The 14,180-nt window shown below is 36.3% G+C and overlaps 2 protein-coding genes across 2 annotated transcripts; one reads left to right on the plus strand and one right to left on the minus strand.

Annotated features, from left to right (window-relative positions):
• Positions 1 to 348: 348 nt before the first annotated feature.
• On the plus strand, positions 349 to 2,816 carry LOC105448976. Its single transcript, XM_011687891.1, has 5 exons — positions 349 to 594; positions 1,006 to 1,126; positions 1,234 to 1,437; positions 1,526 to 1,732; positions 1,821 to 2,816. The coding sequence occupies exons 1-5, from the start codon at positions 443 to 445 to the stop codon at positions 1,875 to 1,877; spliced, it is 741 nt and encodes a 246-aa protein (XP_011686193.1). The 5' UTR covers positions 349 to 442; the 3' UTR covers positions 1,878 to 2,816.
• On the minus strand, positions 2,752 to 11,556 carry LOC105448975 (D-3-phosphoglycerate dehydrogenase). Its single transcript, XM_011687890.1, has 7 exons — positions 11,331 to 11,556; positions 10,071 to 10,211; positions 5,999 to 6,150; positions 5,111 to 5,463; positions 4,569 to 4,787; positions 3,908 to 4,339; positions 2,752 to 3,478 (listed from the first exon to the last, which is right to left on the minus strand). Exons 1-7 carry the CDS (start codon positions 11,496 to 11,498, stop codon positions 3,234 to 3,236), a joined length of 1,710 nt encoding a protein of 569 aa, XP_011686192.1. The 5' UTR covers positions 11,499 to 11,556; the 3' UTR covers positions 2,752 to 3,233.
• Positions 11,557 to 14,180: the final 2,624 nt, after the last annotated feature.

A 14,180-nucleotide genomic window follows, 5' to 3' on the forward strand; every position in this document is an offset into this window, starting at 1 on the left:
TCGAAAAGATTCCGCTTGTAAGTGGGGTTCGAGTCTCCGTTAAGTGGGGTTTGAATCTTCGCTAAGTGGGGTTTGAATCTCCGCTAAGTGAGGTTTGAATCTCCGCTAAGTGGGGTTCAAATCCCTGCTAAATGGGATTCGAAATCAGCTATAAGTGTGCAGGACATTGTAGGAGAATAATCAATAATCTGATCTTTGCTATAATTATATTATATATATAATATATATTTATATCATATATACATATCATATATGTTATGTATATATGTATACATACATATGTAATATGTCCTGCAGTCATGTTTTATCTGCAGTCGTTTCCTTTGAGAGAACTGCATATTATCGACACCTACATCGCGCGACCGCCGTCGCTGTCGTCGTTGTCTGACTTGTCATGGGTGCGAGATAGGAGCGAACGTCAACGAAAACAAAACTGGGAAAGATGTGCTGTCGTAACGCGACGTTTATCGTGCTTTCGTTATTTCTAATACTGTTCTGCGACACAACGTCATCGGAATGCAACGAGCTCGTGCCCTGCATCTGCTCGTTACCGGACGGCTACTATTACAATTTGACCGCCCTCGCTAACGCAGAGTTGGTAGATTACGAAATTATTAACCTCCTCCGTCCGTCCTCCGGACTTCCCTTTGTTTTTGCGTCGTATGACATGTCCGTGCCTAGAAAGAGAGAAAAGAGTATTAGTACGAATTCATCTTTTTGTTGTGAGAAAAGCTTTTGTGGAATTTCATTAAATAACCACTGAGCGGAACGTTTTAATTCTATAAGTCTTGTACCCAATATCGTAGAATTTTAGTATTCATTTATACATTTCTCCCTTATTCTTCCAAATATAGCATTCTGCATCTTTGCTAGTTAGATATCAGGTCTATCTAAATCTATATTTATTGTACATCTAAATGTTTTCAATATTTATTTGAAATATATCTAATATTTATAGAATGGTACATATTGCAGAGGATACTAATTGTATAATTAATTTTCTAGGCCACTTGAGGCCATTGTTGACGATAAAGTTAATTGGACGATACGCTTTCATCCGTGCACAAATGTAAAAATGAAGCTAGACAACAACGACACAACATGCGCCAATGGAAATGGAGTATCAGTAAGATTTTTTTTTAAGACAGTTTTGATCAATTAAAAAAATACATTCCATTATTCGCATTGCGTGTCGATGCGGAGTATCATAGTTAATTATTTATATTCTTGTAGCTATGCATGCACAATAAAAATCAGACACTAACTGGGACGGTGGAGGAAACGAAAATGAAATTGTCGACTGCAGGCAATTTTCCAATTTTTGAAATAGTCCATAAAGATGTTAAGTCGACGATAAATATTGTATGCTCTCTCGTTAAGGAGGTCAAAACGATATTCAAACTAGATTCTCCGATTTCTTCTGAATCTAAACAATTAGTAAGTTTGAAGATAGTTATAATACTGCCCATTATTATGACAATAGTGCATGTATATAAATTTAATATGTTACTAATAATATTTACAGACTTTTATGCTGGTTTCGCCATATGGGTGTAAGATGGAACCGGAAAGGGGGCTGTCCACAGGCTCCGTCTTGGTTATCCTGTTCTTCGTCAGCGTTGGCGTATATTTTATTGGCGGCATTATAGTGCTGAAGACGTTGAGGGGAGCCACGGGGTGGGAGATGGTGCCTAATCACGATTTCTGGTGCAAGCTCCCTTCGCTAGTCAAAGTAAGTTGCCGCGAATGTATCTTCCGCTAAGATGGCAACAGCCGCTACTCCACCTGATCGAGAGTATTATTCTTCCGTCTTTTTCCAGGACGGCGTCGTCTTCACCTTCAATTGTTGTCGAGCGGACAGTTACGAGAGAATATAATACCAACGTTTGTGTTAAATCGATTTGATTTGATATTTATTAAGTGCGCGCGCGAACTTTGTTGCAATTTAGTGTATTGTAAAATAGTCCATTTGTATTCCAAATATTTTTTTATCCTTACGCTCGTTTATATTACTTCAAGTCTTTGTACGTTTAGCTAGCAGAGTTTATAATAGTTATTAGGAATATCCTTGTTTGTCGTCTACATTAACTTGGCGAATTGTTTTGCAATCAGTTTATTTATGCTGTACCTTTAACGTCGATATTTCCGTTGCTTTTGTTATTCCTTTATCATGTTGCAAAAGCACAGTGTATATACATGTGAAAAATGTGATATTTCATTACGCTGTGTCACGTGCCAATGTTATTTATTTTCTTTTATAAGACAGACATTTCAACTTAATTTGATGCAAAATCGATTTATACGTGTATAAAATAATTAACTGTTGCAAGCCGTATAATTAACATCTGAAAACCGAGAAAACATTACACAAAAAATGGTCTTATTGGTCTCTGAAAACATTGGATATGCTTGTTTACAGGTACAATCTATATTGAATAATAATAGTAAAAACGATTGTGAATCATATAAGATTATATAAACGATGTATGTCTGTAGGATAACATTTTGACACTGCAAGGGCCTAGACGCTAAAATCGGCCATTCTCGCGAATGTACTATTTTCCTCCATGAACGTTTTTCTCCATAAATATATTTTTTATATAGACTTTTTAACATTAGTGAAGTCACACGTGATCAGCTTTTTCTACAATTTAAAGTAGAATTCTTATCTCTCTTTTGTACAAGCAAACTATTCGTTCACAAGCGCTTAGACCCTTGTATAGTCAGTGACGACACGTCAGGAACCGGTGATTTGATAATGTGATGTTTTATTAACAAAGTCTCTAATAATACAAAAATATAAATACACAAATAGATACAGTTTTTATATATATCTCTTTTTACATTTCTATGTGTGTACGTGTGTAAAAAGCGCAACTTTTCTGCTAACAATTAATATGTCGCTATACATAACAAGAATATTTTACCTATACTTTTTATAGTTTCCATCCTAAGAAAAAGAAATATCATAGTGTGTATTAGTATCAATATTGATTTTTACTTCGCTTTTCTTAATCATCTACTTCGACAATCGGATAATAAATAATGATATTACAAATGAGTTTTATCTAATTAAAAAGATGCATATTTCTAGAGTAGCATAAGAGCTTCCCGCGTATTTGTAGCAATTAGACAATACTGGATTCTTCAAAATTCGGACTTCCCGCATTCCCGTCTCTTCTCAAGGATCACTTCATTGTCGATGTGTCTCTCTTGGAAGCACGTGGATGCGCTCAAAAGCTTTCGATCTCGTCCACCGGGATCGAGACCTCCTGATCGGTCTGAATGATGACCCAGCTGCCATTGGCATTCAAATTGTGGATATTGATGCTCTTCGACGAGAAAACGTTTACGATGCTGGCGAGATCCTGCACTCGGTTCGCCCGATATAAGCAAATGTAGTCCCTGAGCACGATGCCATTGATAAAGACGGCGTCGTCTAAAGCGAGCAACAGCGACTGATTGTCACGCACGGTTCCTGCAATCACGCAATGACTTCAATTAATGCAATGTAATGTTCAATTGAAGATGTATTAGAACATATGTATTTTATTCTACACTCGTGACTTCTCATAGCTAGATCTTATAGATAGATTGAATCTGCAGAAATTTGGAAAAATTCCATCTTTACTGGAATTCCAGATAGCCCTCCAAAAATTTTAATGATTTTAATGATTATTTTTAACACATTTGAAATGACAGTAGCAAAAATAAAAGAATTTCTAGCGATGTTTCAGTTCCCGGAAATATTTCCAGTGTAAAGAAAATATTTCCAGTTCCTACGATTTAAAATTGTTTTTTGAGAACTGTGATAGAGCTTTATGGATTACTTTGAAAACAGGATGTTAACTTCAAGAGATCTTGAATTAAAATCCAATTTCCTCACGGTATTAAATTATGATATTACCTTTGATGACATGTTCTCCAACTTTCACGATGACCGCCTTGTTGTCATCCTCTATGTGACCCTCTCGCAACTCCACGCCGATATCTTGCGCCAGAGTGGGCGCGTTAACTAGATTCAAGCCATTCTTCGTCTGGCCGGTTAGCACGCCGACCAGAACGGCCGTGTGTATAAATTGTTTGTCCTGCATGCCGTTCCCCATGGTGTGGCTGTGAACGACTGTGTTTAGCTTGCCCTTGAGGAAGCGACCGGCCAATCGACCCAATTTCTTTGATAATTCGATCCAAGGTTCGTTCTCGCTCGTCATGGCGGCAGATAAGACCGGGGCGTTCACGATACCGGTGACGGCGTACTCTGTCGATTTGCCGGACAGAGCCAAGAATTGCTGGGCAATTTCTACCGCTACTCGTTGCTGAGCTTCCGCCGTGCTGGCACCTACAACCGAGTAAAGCGTTATTTTCGCGTTTCTATAGTCGAGGAGTTCAAAATTGAAAGATATATGGGAGAGAATTTAAGGTGTCTCAGTGTAATATTTAAACAACTTTTACAAGCTAACGAAAAATAAAGGAACATGAAATTGATGTCGAAATGATAATTTCAATTGGAAACGTAATTTGATAATATTATATTTGCGAATATAAGTTGAATAAAGTGTTATACATACCGAGATGAGGGGTCGGGACGACTTTCGGATGTTTAATGAGCTCTAAAGTGATCGGATTCTTCGGCGGCTCCTCCACGAAAACGTCCAAAGCTGCTCCGCCGCAGTGGCCGGATTTCAATGAATTCAAAAGAGCCTCCTCATCAACAATGCCGCCACGTGCGACATTAACGATGTATACTCCTTTCTTGCATTGTGCCAAGGTCGTAGCATTGATTAAATCTGCAAACACACACAATGATTAGGCGCGATATTCTTTTGTAGATACGATAAAATATGACTCCGATTATTCTTAATAATAACTTTTTAAAAATGATAGATCGATATAAAAGATTTGACGGTTTTTTTTTTCGATTAAATTTCCTTCGAAATAAAACTTCTGAATCTTTTAAGAAGGAAATTGAAGAACTTCTTTTCAGTTGGAAAAAGTGTGTCGAGGCTATCGTGTTTGTTTTACTAAAAAAAAAATTCGAAACTCCGTATAATTTTCGCTTCGGTAAATCTTTTCCATCAAATTAATAAACATCAGATCGAACGATTCGTACTTCTGGTTTGAGGTATGAGCGGCGTGTGAACGGTGATGTAGTCGGCGATGGGCCATATTTCTTCCAAGCTGAGCTTCCTAATACCAAGCTCGGCGGCGGTCTCTTCCTTCAAGATCGGGTCGAAGGCAACGATATTCATGCCGAAGCTCTGCATTCTGTGGGCCACCTCGCGGCCTATGCGGCCCATCCCGAGGATCGCGAGCGTCTTGCCGGACAGCTCGTATCCGGAGTACAGCTTCCGATCCCATCGGCCCTCTTTCAGCGATTGTGCGGCTTGCGCCACGTTGCGCGCGAGCGTGGAGATCAGGGCGCATGTTAGCTCGCAAGCGCTAATGCTGTTGCCGCCCGGGGTGCTGCAATTTAGAAGAGAACGATGAAATTACGCAATATAATGTAATTGTTATCTGCAGGCTCGATCACGAAATAATTGTGATATTTAAATCTATTTTAGTCGCTTATCTTTTGCGCTACTTCAGTCTAATATTGATTACAGATAAAGATATAATTCGCCATTCAATTAATTAAATAATGTCTGCAGAGATGCTAATTAAATAACAGGCTTAATGAGAGAAAATTTCTTTTACTGTTTGACAAGATTCCAGCAAATCTGTTATACGATAAATTATTGAAGAACCGTTCTGAAAGTCTTTCAAGCGAGAAAGAAGTAGCTTCGATTGAGAGGCAGTTTTAAACCGCTGCATCTCCTCTTAAATCAATTTTTATTTTATCGTTTTTTTTATCGAGCTAAAATTTGAATGAAAATTTCTGGCTTAAGATTGATATTTGAGAAGAACTCTTATGCCAAATTGGCTCGTAATAAGAAGAAATCGATTCTACTCTCTAATTTCTTTATGGATAAGAAAGAAATATGAGATCGCGTATACGTACTTTAATACGATTACTCCTTTACGTGTGGCAGCTTGAAGATCTATGTTGTCAACGCCGGTGCCAGCTCGTCCGACCGCGCGGAGATGTGGGCAAGCGGCAAAAACATCCGCCGTAACTTTGGTCTCGGATCGTACGATAAGGGCATCGTGATTCTGTTGGACAGAAAGAGAATATATATTTTTATCTTCTGTCCGAGAATAATTAAGAAATGCAAGTTAATAAAATTTTATTTAGTGTAAATTTCTCTCTCTCTTACTTTTTTGTATTTCTTAATAAATTTATACTTGAAAAGCAAGAAGCGATAAATTCGGGAATATCAATTTTGCAATTTTGTAATTTATTTAAGAATTATTTAATCTAAATTAAAATTTCCAGTCACAATCATTCAAAGATATGAATGATATAACTAAAATGATACTTTATCCTCACAGTGCGATAAAAAATCGTTTTGCATATTTTTTACAGAAAGTATTTATATAAATCTCTCTCTCTCTCTCTCTCTCTCTCTCTCTCTCTCTGTCTATATTAAATAGTGAGTTTCAGGTCGTCAAATTTATTCATGCTTTATGATATATCATGAAAGTAAAATTAGATCTTGTCACTAATGTTAACTTGTCCTGGATTTCCTTTCCGGATTTCTTAAAAAAAAAAAAGAAATTTATCTTCCTTTATTTGTATCAAGTGTGAAATAAGTGAAAAGAGATACATAGACGTGAGTTATATCTGTCACTGTATGATTAAGAAATATGATTCAGCTCATTACTTCTGGAGACTACTGTTTGTGAACTTGTATAAACTGGTTACTGAACTTGCGCAAAGTGGAGAGAAATGTATTGCATGCCTAATCAGTCCAGGCTTCAGTATAATTATCGGCGTAAAAATGTTAAGATAACGATAATGTGCGGTCGCATGGGCGCCTGTCGAAGTTATTTTCTTCGGCATATTTCTATTAAACGACCATTGCAATATACGAAAACAAATCGAAACGACATTATATAATATACGCGAAACACGTTTAAAAGGTACTTCATGCCTCGATTAATACTTGCGACACGAAGAGAGATTCTTTTCTTTTATTTAGCTTATATTTAGCAAAGGTGTTAAATAAAGAAACGACTTTTCTTTAATTCTCCTCTTTTGCGAGAAAAATTCGAACAAATACATGAAAATGGCAGGGAGAGTTTTAGCAATTGTAACGTAATTAAATATTCACAAAATATATAAAACAAAATCCTATTAAGTCTTTTCTTAATCGATTCGTTTTTCGTATTTTCATTTTCTCTCTTCGGTAGTTGTAAACGTTTGGAAAATTTTCCTTTCTTCTTTTCGTCAAATCTATTCGCTTTTTATTTTCAATTTTCTTTTCCACGTTGCATACACCTGCGAGAGACTCTAAAATCTCTAGTTTCTCCAGTTGGAATTATCAACGCGGACTGTGCGCAGGAGTTCTTAGCTTACAATTTCTTTTTATCTTTATCACTCAGCTTACATTACAACAAATGGATCGTGACACAGGTGCAGCAGCGGGATACTTTCTATTTTACGACACTTGGATTTTCTGTAAAATGAAACAAGAGGACGTGGTCCAGGTCAATGGGAGGTGCAGAGAAGAAATTGAGCGCAAGAAAGGGGACCTGATAGATCTGATTGAGAAATGCGAGTGGCGAAGGGATAGAACAAATCTCCTTGTACGGGCGCCCATGCATGTGTGCACACATGCGGAGCGAACCGGTGGTACAACGACCCGTCGCAGCTAACTGGTTTCCGCGCCGGCCGAGTCAACTGGATATAACCGGATCGCCGACTCGAACACGAGCAATTAAGAGAAGAAAAAAACAAAAAAAAATGGGGATGGAAAGAAACTGGCAAGAGCGACGGAGAGAGAAAGACAGAGAGAGGGCGAAGGAAAAGAGAGCAAGACGCGTCCCACATGTCCCATATGTTACTAATATATACATATACATATTACGCCTGTAAAAACGGTTGCATTAGGTCGAGAATGTCCTGCCTTAAGATGGATTGGAGCTAACGAGACACAGAGCGAAATTTGTCCGACCTAGGAGAATGGAAAATATTCTCTACGTGATTTATTCTCAGACTGTTCGGACAGATTAATCTGAAATTCAGATCTCGACGATCACAGGAAAATTTATATGTGTATGTACATACATTACGAAATTAGAAAATCATTTAAGACAATCTGAAATATGGACCGCGGGTGAGAATGAGACTGAGTTATTTCTCACAATTCACAGAAAAATATAATCTTTTTGTCTTAAATTAATAATAATTAAAAAATATATTCGTTACATTTTGTAAAGCATAAATTGTTTATATAAAATTGTGATTTTTTTATTAAAAATATAACATGACTGTATTATTATATCGATGTACGCAAATAATTATGGTTGGAACTTCAGAGAATTAAACTTACTTATTTTAAAACATAGATAAGTTTTATATGCTGATTGCGATAATAAATATAAAAAGGTATATTGTTGGATACACTTTCACAAATAAAATAATAGTAGTTGCCCAAATATTATAATTTAATTAGGTATTTTCTTATTTATGCATATGTTTAAAAGAGAGCGATTTCGTCAATTTTATTTAATATTTATTTGGCATAGAAAAGGTAAAATATTGTAAAATAATATTTGACAAAATAACTGTTTTAATTTGTTAAATAAAAACAGAACTCCAACCTTATATAAGTTTAATCGGGTTAGCGAGAGCTGGACATAACGCGTAAAAAAAAATGAAAAAAAAATTTACAGATAACATTTGATTGGCATAATCGGCTTAGCGCGTGAACGAAAAAGCAACAGCTCATCTATGATGGAAAACAAATTTTGACTTTTCGTCGCAATGCTTTTCCGCATTCGTTTCGCCGTAAAAAAATATATTAGGCATACCTATCATTTAATAATAATAAAAAAAGAAAAATGATCTAACTCGTATACACTGCGGTCTTGCTTGAAAAATATTCCTTATCGGAGATTTCTTAGAATTCTCTTAGATTTCTTTTAGAAATGACTGCGTATTTTTCTCGCACTGACTTCTCGACGGGGGGCACTCCGCATTATCATAACTGTGTTTATCTTCCGCACGAATTCCAGCGCAATCTAATATTATCGATGATTCGGTCTGCCCGCGACACGTGATATTTTTCACTCGACAGATCGCATGACAATAACAACCGTGATTTCAATTGCCAATAACACCTATCCCCTCGAGGAGAGATAAATCGCGTGATCTTTTGGCGATTAAATCGTCATTGTCTGTAATTTTATTTATAATAAATGTGGATACACGCTTTATGAGTCGATATCCGAGATAAAAAAATACAATGAATGCATATATAAGTGATTATACTTTATCGTGCTTGGATTTAACTGCTTAGACTTTTATTTCGTTCTGCGTTAAGATTTATTGCTTATTGCTTATTCCATCTTGAAATGAATAAACATTGAAAGCTTCACAACACAGGTATTATTCGAAACAATAAAGAGATACAAATACAGCAAGATTTTCTTTAAATCACGTAGATATCCTTTTGAATCGATCGTTACGGTTCGATAATCGTTAAAATAGAAATAATGGTCGTCATATCAGTTCACGGAATCAATGATTCAGCCAGGAATTCATAAAAGTTCAACCTCAAAATAAATCAGATCTAAAATTAGTTTTGTAAGTTCAGAAATGTCACTGCAAAAAGTAGTCTATAAAAAGACTGATATTTTCGATTGAGAACGTGTCATCTTCTGGCGATTAAAATTTAAAACAGTCTTTAAGAATTGGAGCGTTGTGGAATTTTTAGAGAACGGGAAGGAGAGAAAGGATCGAAATGGCCTTTTAAGTGAATTCCTTTCCAAGTTTCTGACTTTAAATTACGTTCTCTTTCCACCAGAGACGGCTCCTCGTCTGTTTTTACAACTAGTCGTCGACGTCGGATATCGAGTGGAATTTATAACTTCGTAAGATAAACTCCCATCACGATTTGCTTTGGCTCACTAAAGCACGGAAATTGCTCGTTACTTTACGTAGTTTTGCGGCATTAAAATCCACTCACCTGCAGCTCGATGATCAGCTCATCCTTTGGCAGCTTATATTTCGTCGTAACTGGAATACCGTGCTGGGCGAGCAGCGCTCCGCAAGATTCGTCCACGGGATCGCTTATAAGAACGCTCCTGAAGTTGACCGACATGTTATCCTTGAACAAACGGAGCCCTTGAACACCTCTTGTTTGTCTGAATAGAGAGGTATCGACGATCGCGCGCGTGATTCAGCAGTAATATTCCGATCGAACATTTCCGCTCGGCATAAACAAATCGCTCTATTATTTGTGCTATTTTTAACTAATTGCTGATAATTACTTAAAGACTCTATAAGTCGTATTTTAATCAAGGAAACTTACAGAGGTAACTTATAGTCAGCCGAAACGTTCATAAATTGGTGGCGAAAATGGCACTTGTAACAAGCGACAAGCATCGTGAATATATTTTTTGATTTTTCAGTTGAAAAATAATATTTGTATACTTTAATGTAAATAGAAATAATATTTTGACTAGACGTTGATGCAATAGAAAAACAGTAATATCTGCGGAAATTGTGGAGTATAATTAATCGCAATTAAAGGTTCCGGTTTTGTCACGTAATCGAGCTTAATAAAGTATTATTCTCGACGAAATAACACGAAACTGCCGATTTATTCGCTCAGAAATTAGCTAGCGTATTCATCATTGTGGTAGAAACAGGATGTCGCTAATAAAAGTTACATAAGTGAAGTAGGTAGATGCACACTTGTTTCTATTGTTAGTAAAAATCAGAAATTCTCTTTCTCACTAGTCAATTTATTCTAATCAAATTCATCGAGTGTTAAATATTAATCTAAACTGATATCATAAATTACAATATAATGTTCTTGGAGCGACACTTGTCAAACGTTACGAAGTCATTATATTCGCGAAATTCTAAAGGCCTGCCTTTCAGGGCTTCTCTCCGTACAATTATATTGTAAGATAAAGATCGCGTTCGGCGGTGATGATCGCAAAATACAAATTCGAAAGGCAATAAGGCTTTAAAAGAGCACCACTTCGAAAATTTTTTCCCAAAATTTCTATTACGTTACACGGTGCTTACAAATATAGTCGAGACGAGGTCTTCCGGAATCGCTTCGCGAATTTTTATTCGACGTTGCACTTTTACGCAACGCATACGACGGCGACGACGGAAAACACGAGGTCAGCAACAAGTGTCAGATTTTCCCGGAGCCCGGCTTTCCGGGCGCGGCATGATCGACGAGATTCGAATTTAAATACACGGGACCTACCTCTTCGGTGTCTCTTCTCTGGCACGTGGAAAAATTCGCAATACGCCGCGGCGGAGTGGGCTCTTCTCGGTGATGGACGCGGACAAGGGGGGAAGACTCGGTGGTCCCGTGGCTCGGTATCGGTTGCGTACGGTGGTCTAACCGTAAACTGACTCGTTGTACTGTCATTTATCTTCTTATAGCAAAGTCCCCACTCTCGGACGATCGAGCGAAGTGCCCATGAGTGAATTGTCGACGAGAGTCCGGCCCGTCCCTCTTCTCGGCCGTTCGTTCGCCGCGGCGAAACCGCGCTCGGTGTCACGCGAGCCTGCCCTCACCTTGCTTGGCTAGGCATTTTCAGAACGCGTTTCAAATAATTATTACGTCTATTTGCGTTTCTTTAACCTATCGACCCCCTTCCTCTCCCCGGCATTTAAAGCCGTAAACTTTCGTCAACAATGTTCAGTTTAGAGGATTTCGATACGAGTACTTTGAACGTCTAACGGATTATCGTGCGTCACCCTTATCGGTTGTTTTCGTTTCAGATATTTAGAAATAGGTGGAAATTGAAATAGAATGAGATCAATTAAAATTAAAAAGTAAAAATGAATAGAAACGACATAAATGGAAACTGAAATGAAAAAGTGATAACATTTTGCAATGATAATATAATTAGATGATGAAAACGTTATGACTACATATTCTGTGTAACGTATGTATTATGTACGTGTGTACTAAGTATAATAAAAGTATAATAAAAGGATAAAAAATATTTCTTATAAATAAAAGAAACAGTTTTGTTATTCTCTCATTTTATATCCTCATTATTTTATGTTATTACTTTCCGATTCAATATTGTATAACTATTAATTTAATTTGCTTGAATTCGATATATAATTTTATAATGATGTAAAATGTGATTAAGAAAAACATTGAGATTTCATTAGATAATCTTATTGAAGTTATCACTTTTATCAATTTTTAAGGTACTTAATCGACTAAACAGGTTTTAGATTGTGAAATTTAAAAATTATACTTCCCGCTATCAAAAACTTTACCGGTCATTGATAGTACTTGACAGTAACCTGATAACACTTATTTTGATCGCAAGAAATTATCTTTTCAATCGAACGTGAAAAATCGTGACATTATAGAATAAAAATTAAAATATTTTATTCATGTAAATTACATAAAGATAATCTTCACTATGAGACATTATAATTGTAGAATAAATAAATAAGATATAATTTTACTAAATTTATCCTAAAATCGTTATCCTAAAAATAGGTGTAATTTAAAAATTGTCCATGCGATAACATTTTCAAATCCGTAATTTTCAACAATATTACAAGTTTCTCAGTCACTTGTTTGTTTCTTTAATTCAGAGAAATATCAATTTTAAAGGAAAATGTTCTTATCTAATATATACGTATTCGATGATATTCTCTTCCTGTTAAAGTTAAAATTAGAAACTCTTTAGCCTGTAATATTAATATTATTCCATTCTTTCTTTTAAAATATAACTTTTTCATTTTTGCAACATTTGCATAATAAATGGGAAGAAGGAATATTTCTGTAACAGCAATTTGAGTCGTTATAGCAAAGCAGTGATTCTTGTTGTGTTATAAGTTCGTAGTCGCTGAATGATTGAGGTCAAAATGATTTTTTGAGATACTTTTCACTTCATAAATACTGACTTATTCACGTATCAAAAATAATCGTATGACAACTTTTAAAATATTAATGTAATATTCTTTCTTATTTTATTAAATATACACATATCGCGTTTAAACTTTTTAAATTTGAATGTAGCTCTTGTTAAAAATCTTATTTAAAAATAAAAAATTATTTATTTAAAAATATGTCTTTCACAAATCTCAACTGTTATAGACAAATTACATTCTACGTTTATCGTATACAAGGAGCTTCGGCACGTGATTGATGAAACTTGTAAATGGAGACATTATATGGAGGAACGAGCGTGTCATTAACGTAAGAAGAAAAAGAAAGAAAAAAATAAACGGCCTTTCGCACGACAGCTCATTATATCTCGATGCTGTCGACCTGCTCGAGTCGCGGAATAAGCCCGACGGGATGGTGCGCGCCGTCTCGTCGTTGTCGAAATTCATCCGCGAATTCGCGAAAAAAAAATGATAGCGTCACGTTCTTGCGACGCGATCTATAAAAAAAAGCGAGTGTTATCGCGTCGCGTATTCGTTAAAGAACTCGAGCAGCGCAAAATATATTTTCCATCGTGCAATACGACGGGGTCACGACGCGAGAGTGATGCAACTGTTACTGCTGCTGCTGCTGGGGGTCCGCGATTCAGCAATAAATAATCGTATTACAGCGTGATATCTCCATGACTTCTCGCTGGTGCAATCATCTCTCGTTCTTTCTTTCTCTCTGTCTCTCTCTCTCTCCTGTTTTCTTTTCTCTCTTCGCACTCTCGTCGTGTTCTCTCTCACGTCCGCGCTCTCTCGCAAACAACTCAATTCTCGCTGTGCCTCTCCGACGACTGATAAAGCGATTGCTGCACGATGAAAGTACAAATCACACGCCTTTAGCGAGTGCTTAGAACAAAGTACCAAATTTCAGACATTTATCGATCGTAATTCAAATAATTGAGAATTTAAAAGAGAAGATACGCGTTTAAATTTTAATTGAGAAAAAAGCTTTGCTAAATTTTACGCTATGAAAAAATATATTCGCGATAATTGTTAATTAGATTTTGCTTCGCTTTGAAATAGGTAAACCGATTACTTACAGGAACGAGCAAAAAAAAAATGCGCAATTTGAATTTTTTATTAGATTTCGTAATCTAATTCTAGTAATTGATATTTTCTAGTAATCGATGCCGTTTCTATATGT

Source organism: Wasmannia auropunctata, unplaced genomic scaffold (genome assembly GCF_000956235.1).
Source record: "Wasmannia auropunctata unplaced genomic scaffold, wasmannia.A_1.0 LD336078.1, whole genome shotgun sequence".
Taxonomy (NCBI): domain Eukaryota; kingdom Metazoa; phylum Arthropoda; class Insecta; order Hymenoptera; family Formicidae; genus Wasmannia; species Wasmannia auropunctata.

Bases quoted from the DNA above. Each gene is read 5' to 3' on its own strand.
- LOC105448975 (XM_011687890.1), bottom strand. From the start codon at position 11,498: ATGACAGTACAACGAGTCAGTTTACGGTTAGACCACCGTACGCAACCG. The intron at 10,212-11,330 runs GTAGGTCCCGTG...CGTTTGTTCAAG, and splicing joins AGAGAAGAGACACCGAAGAG to GATAACATGTCGGTCAACTT. The intron at 4,788-5,110 runs GTACGAATCGTT...GTGTGTTTGCAG, and splicing joins GCTCATACCTCAAACCAGAA to ATTTAATCAATGCTACGACC.
- LOC105448976 (XM_011687891.1), top strand. From the start codon at position 443: ATGTGCTGTCGTAACGCGACGTTTATCGTGCTTTCGTTATTTCTAATA. The intron at 595-1,005 runs GTTGGTAGATTA...TTAATTTTCTAG, and splicing joins ACCGCCCTCGCTAACGCAGA to GCCACTTGAGGCCATTGTTG. The intron at 1,438-1,525 runs GTAAGTTTGAAG...TAATATTTACAG, and splicing joins CTTCTGAATCTAAACAATTA to ACTTTTATGCTGGTTTCGCC.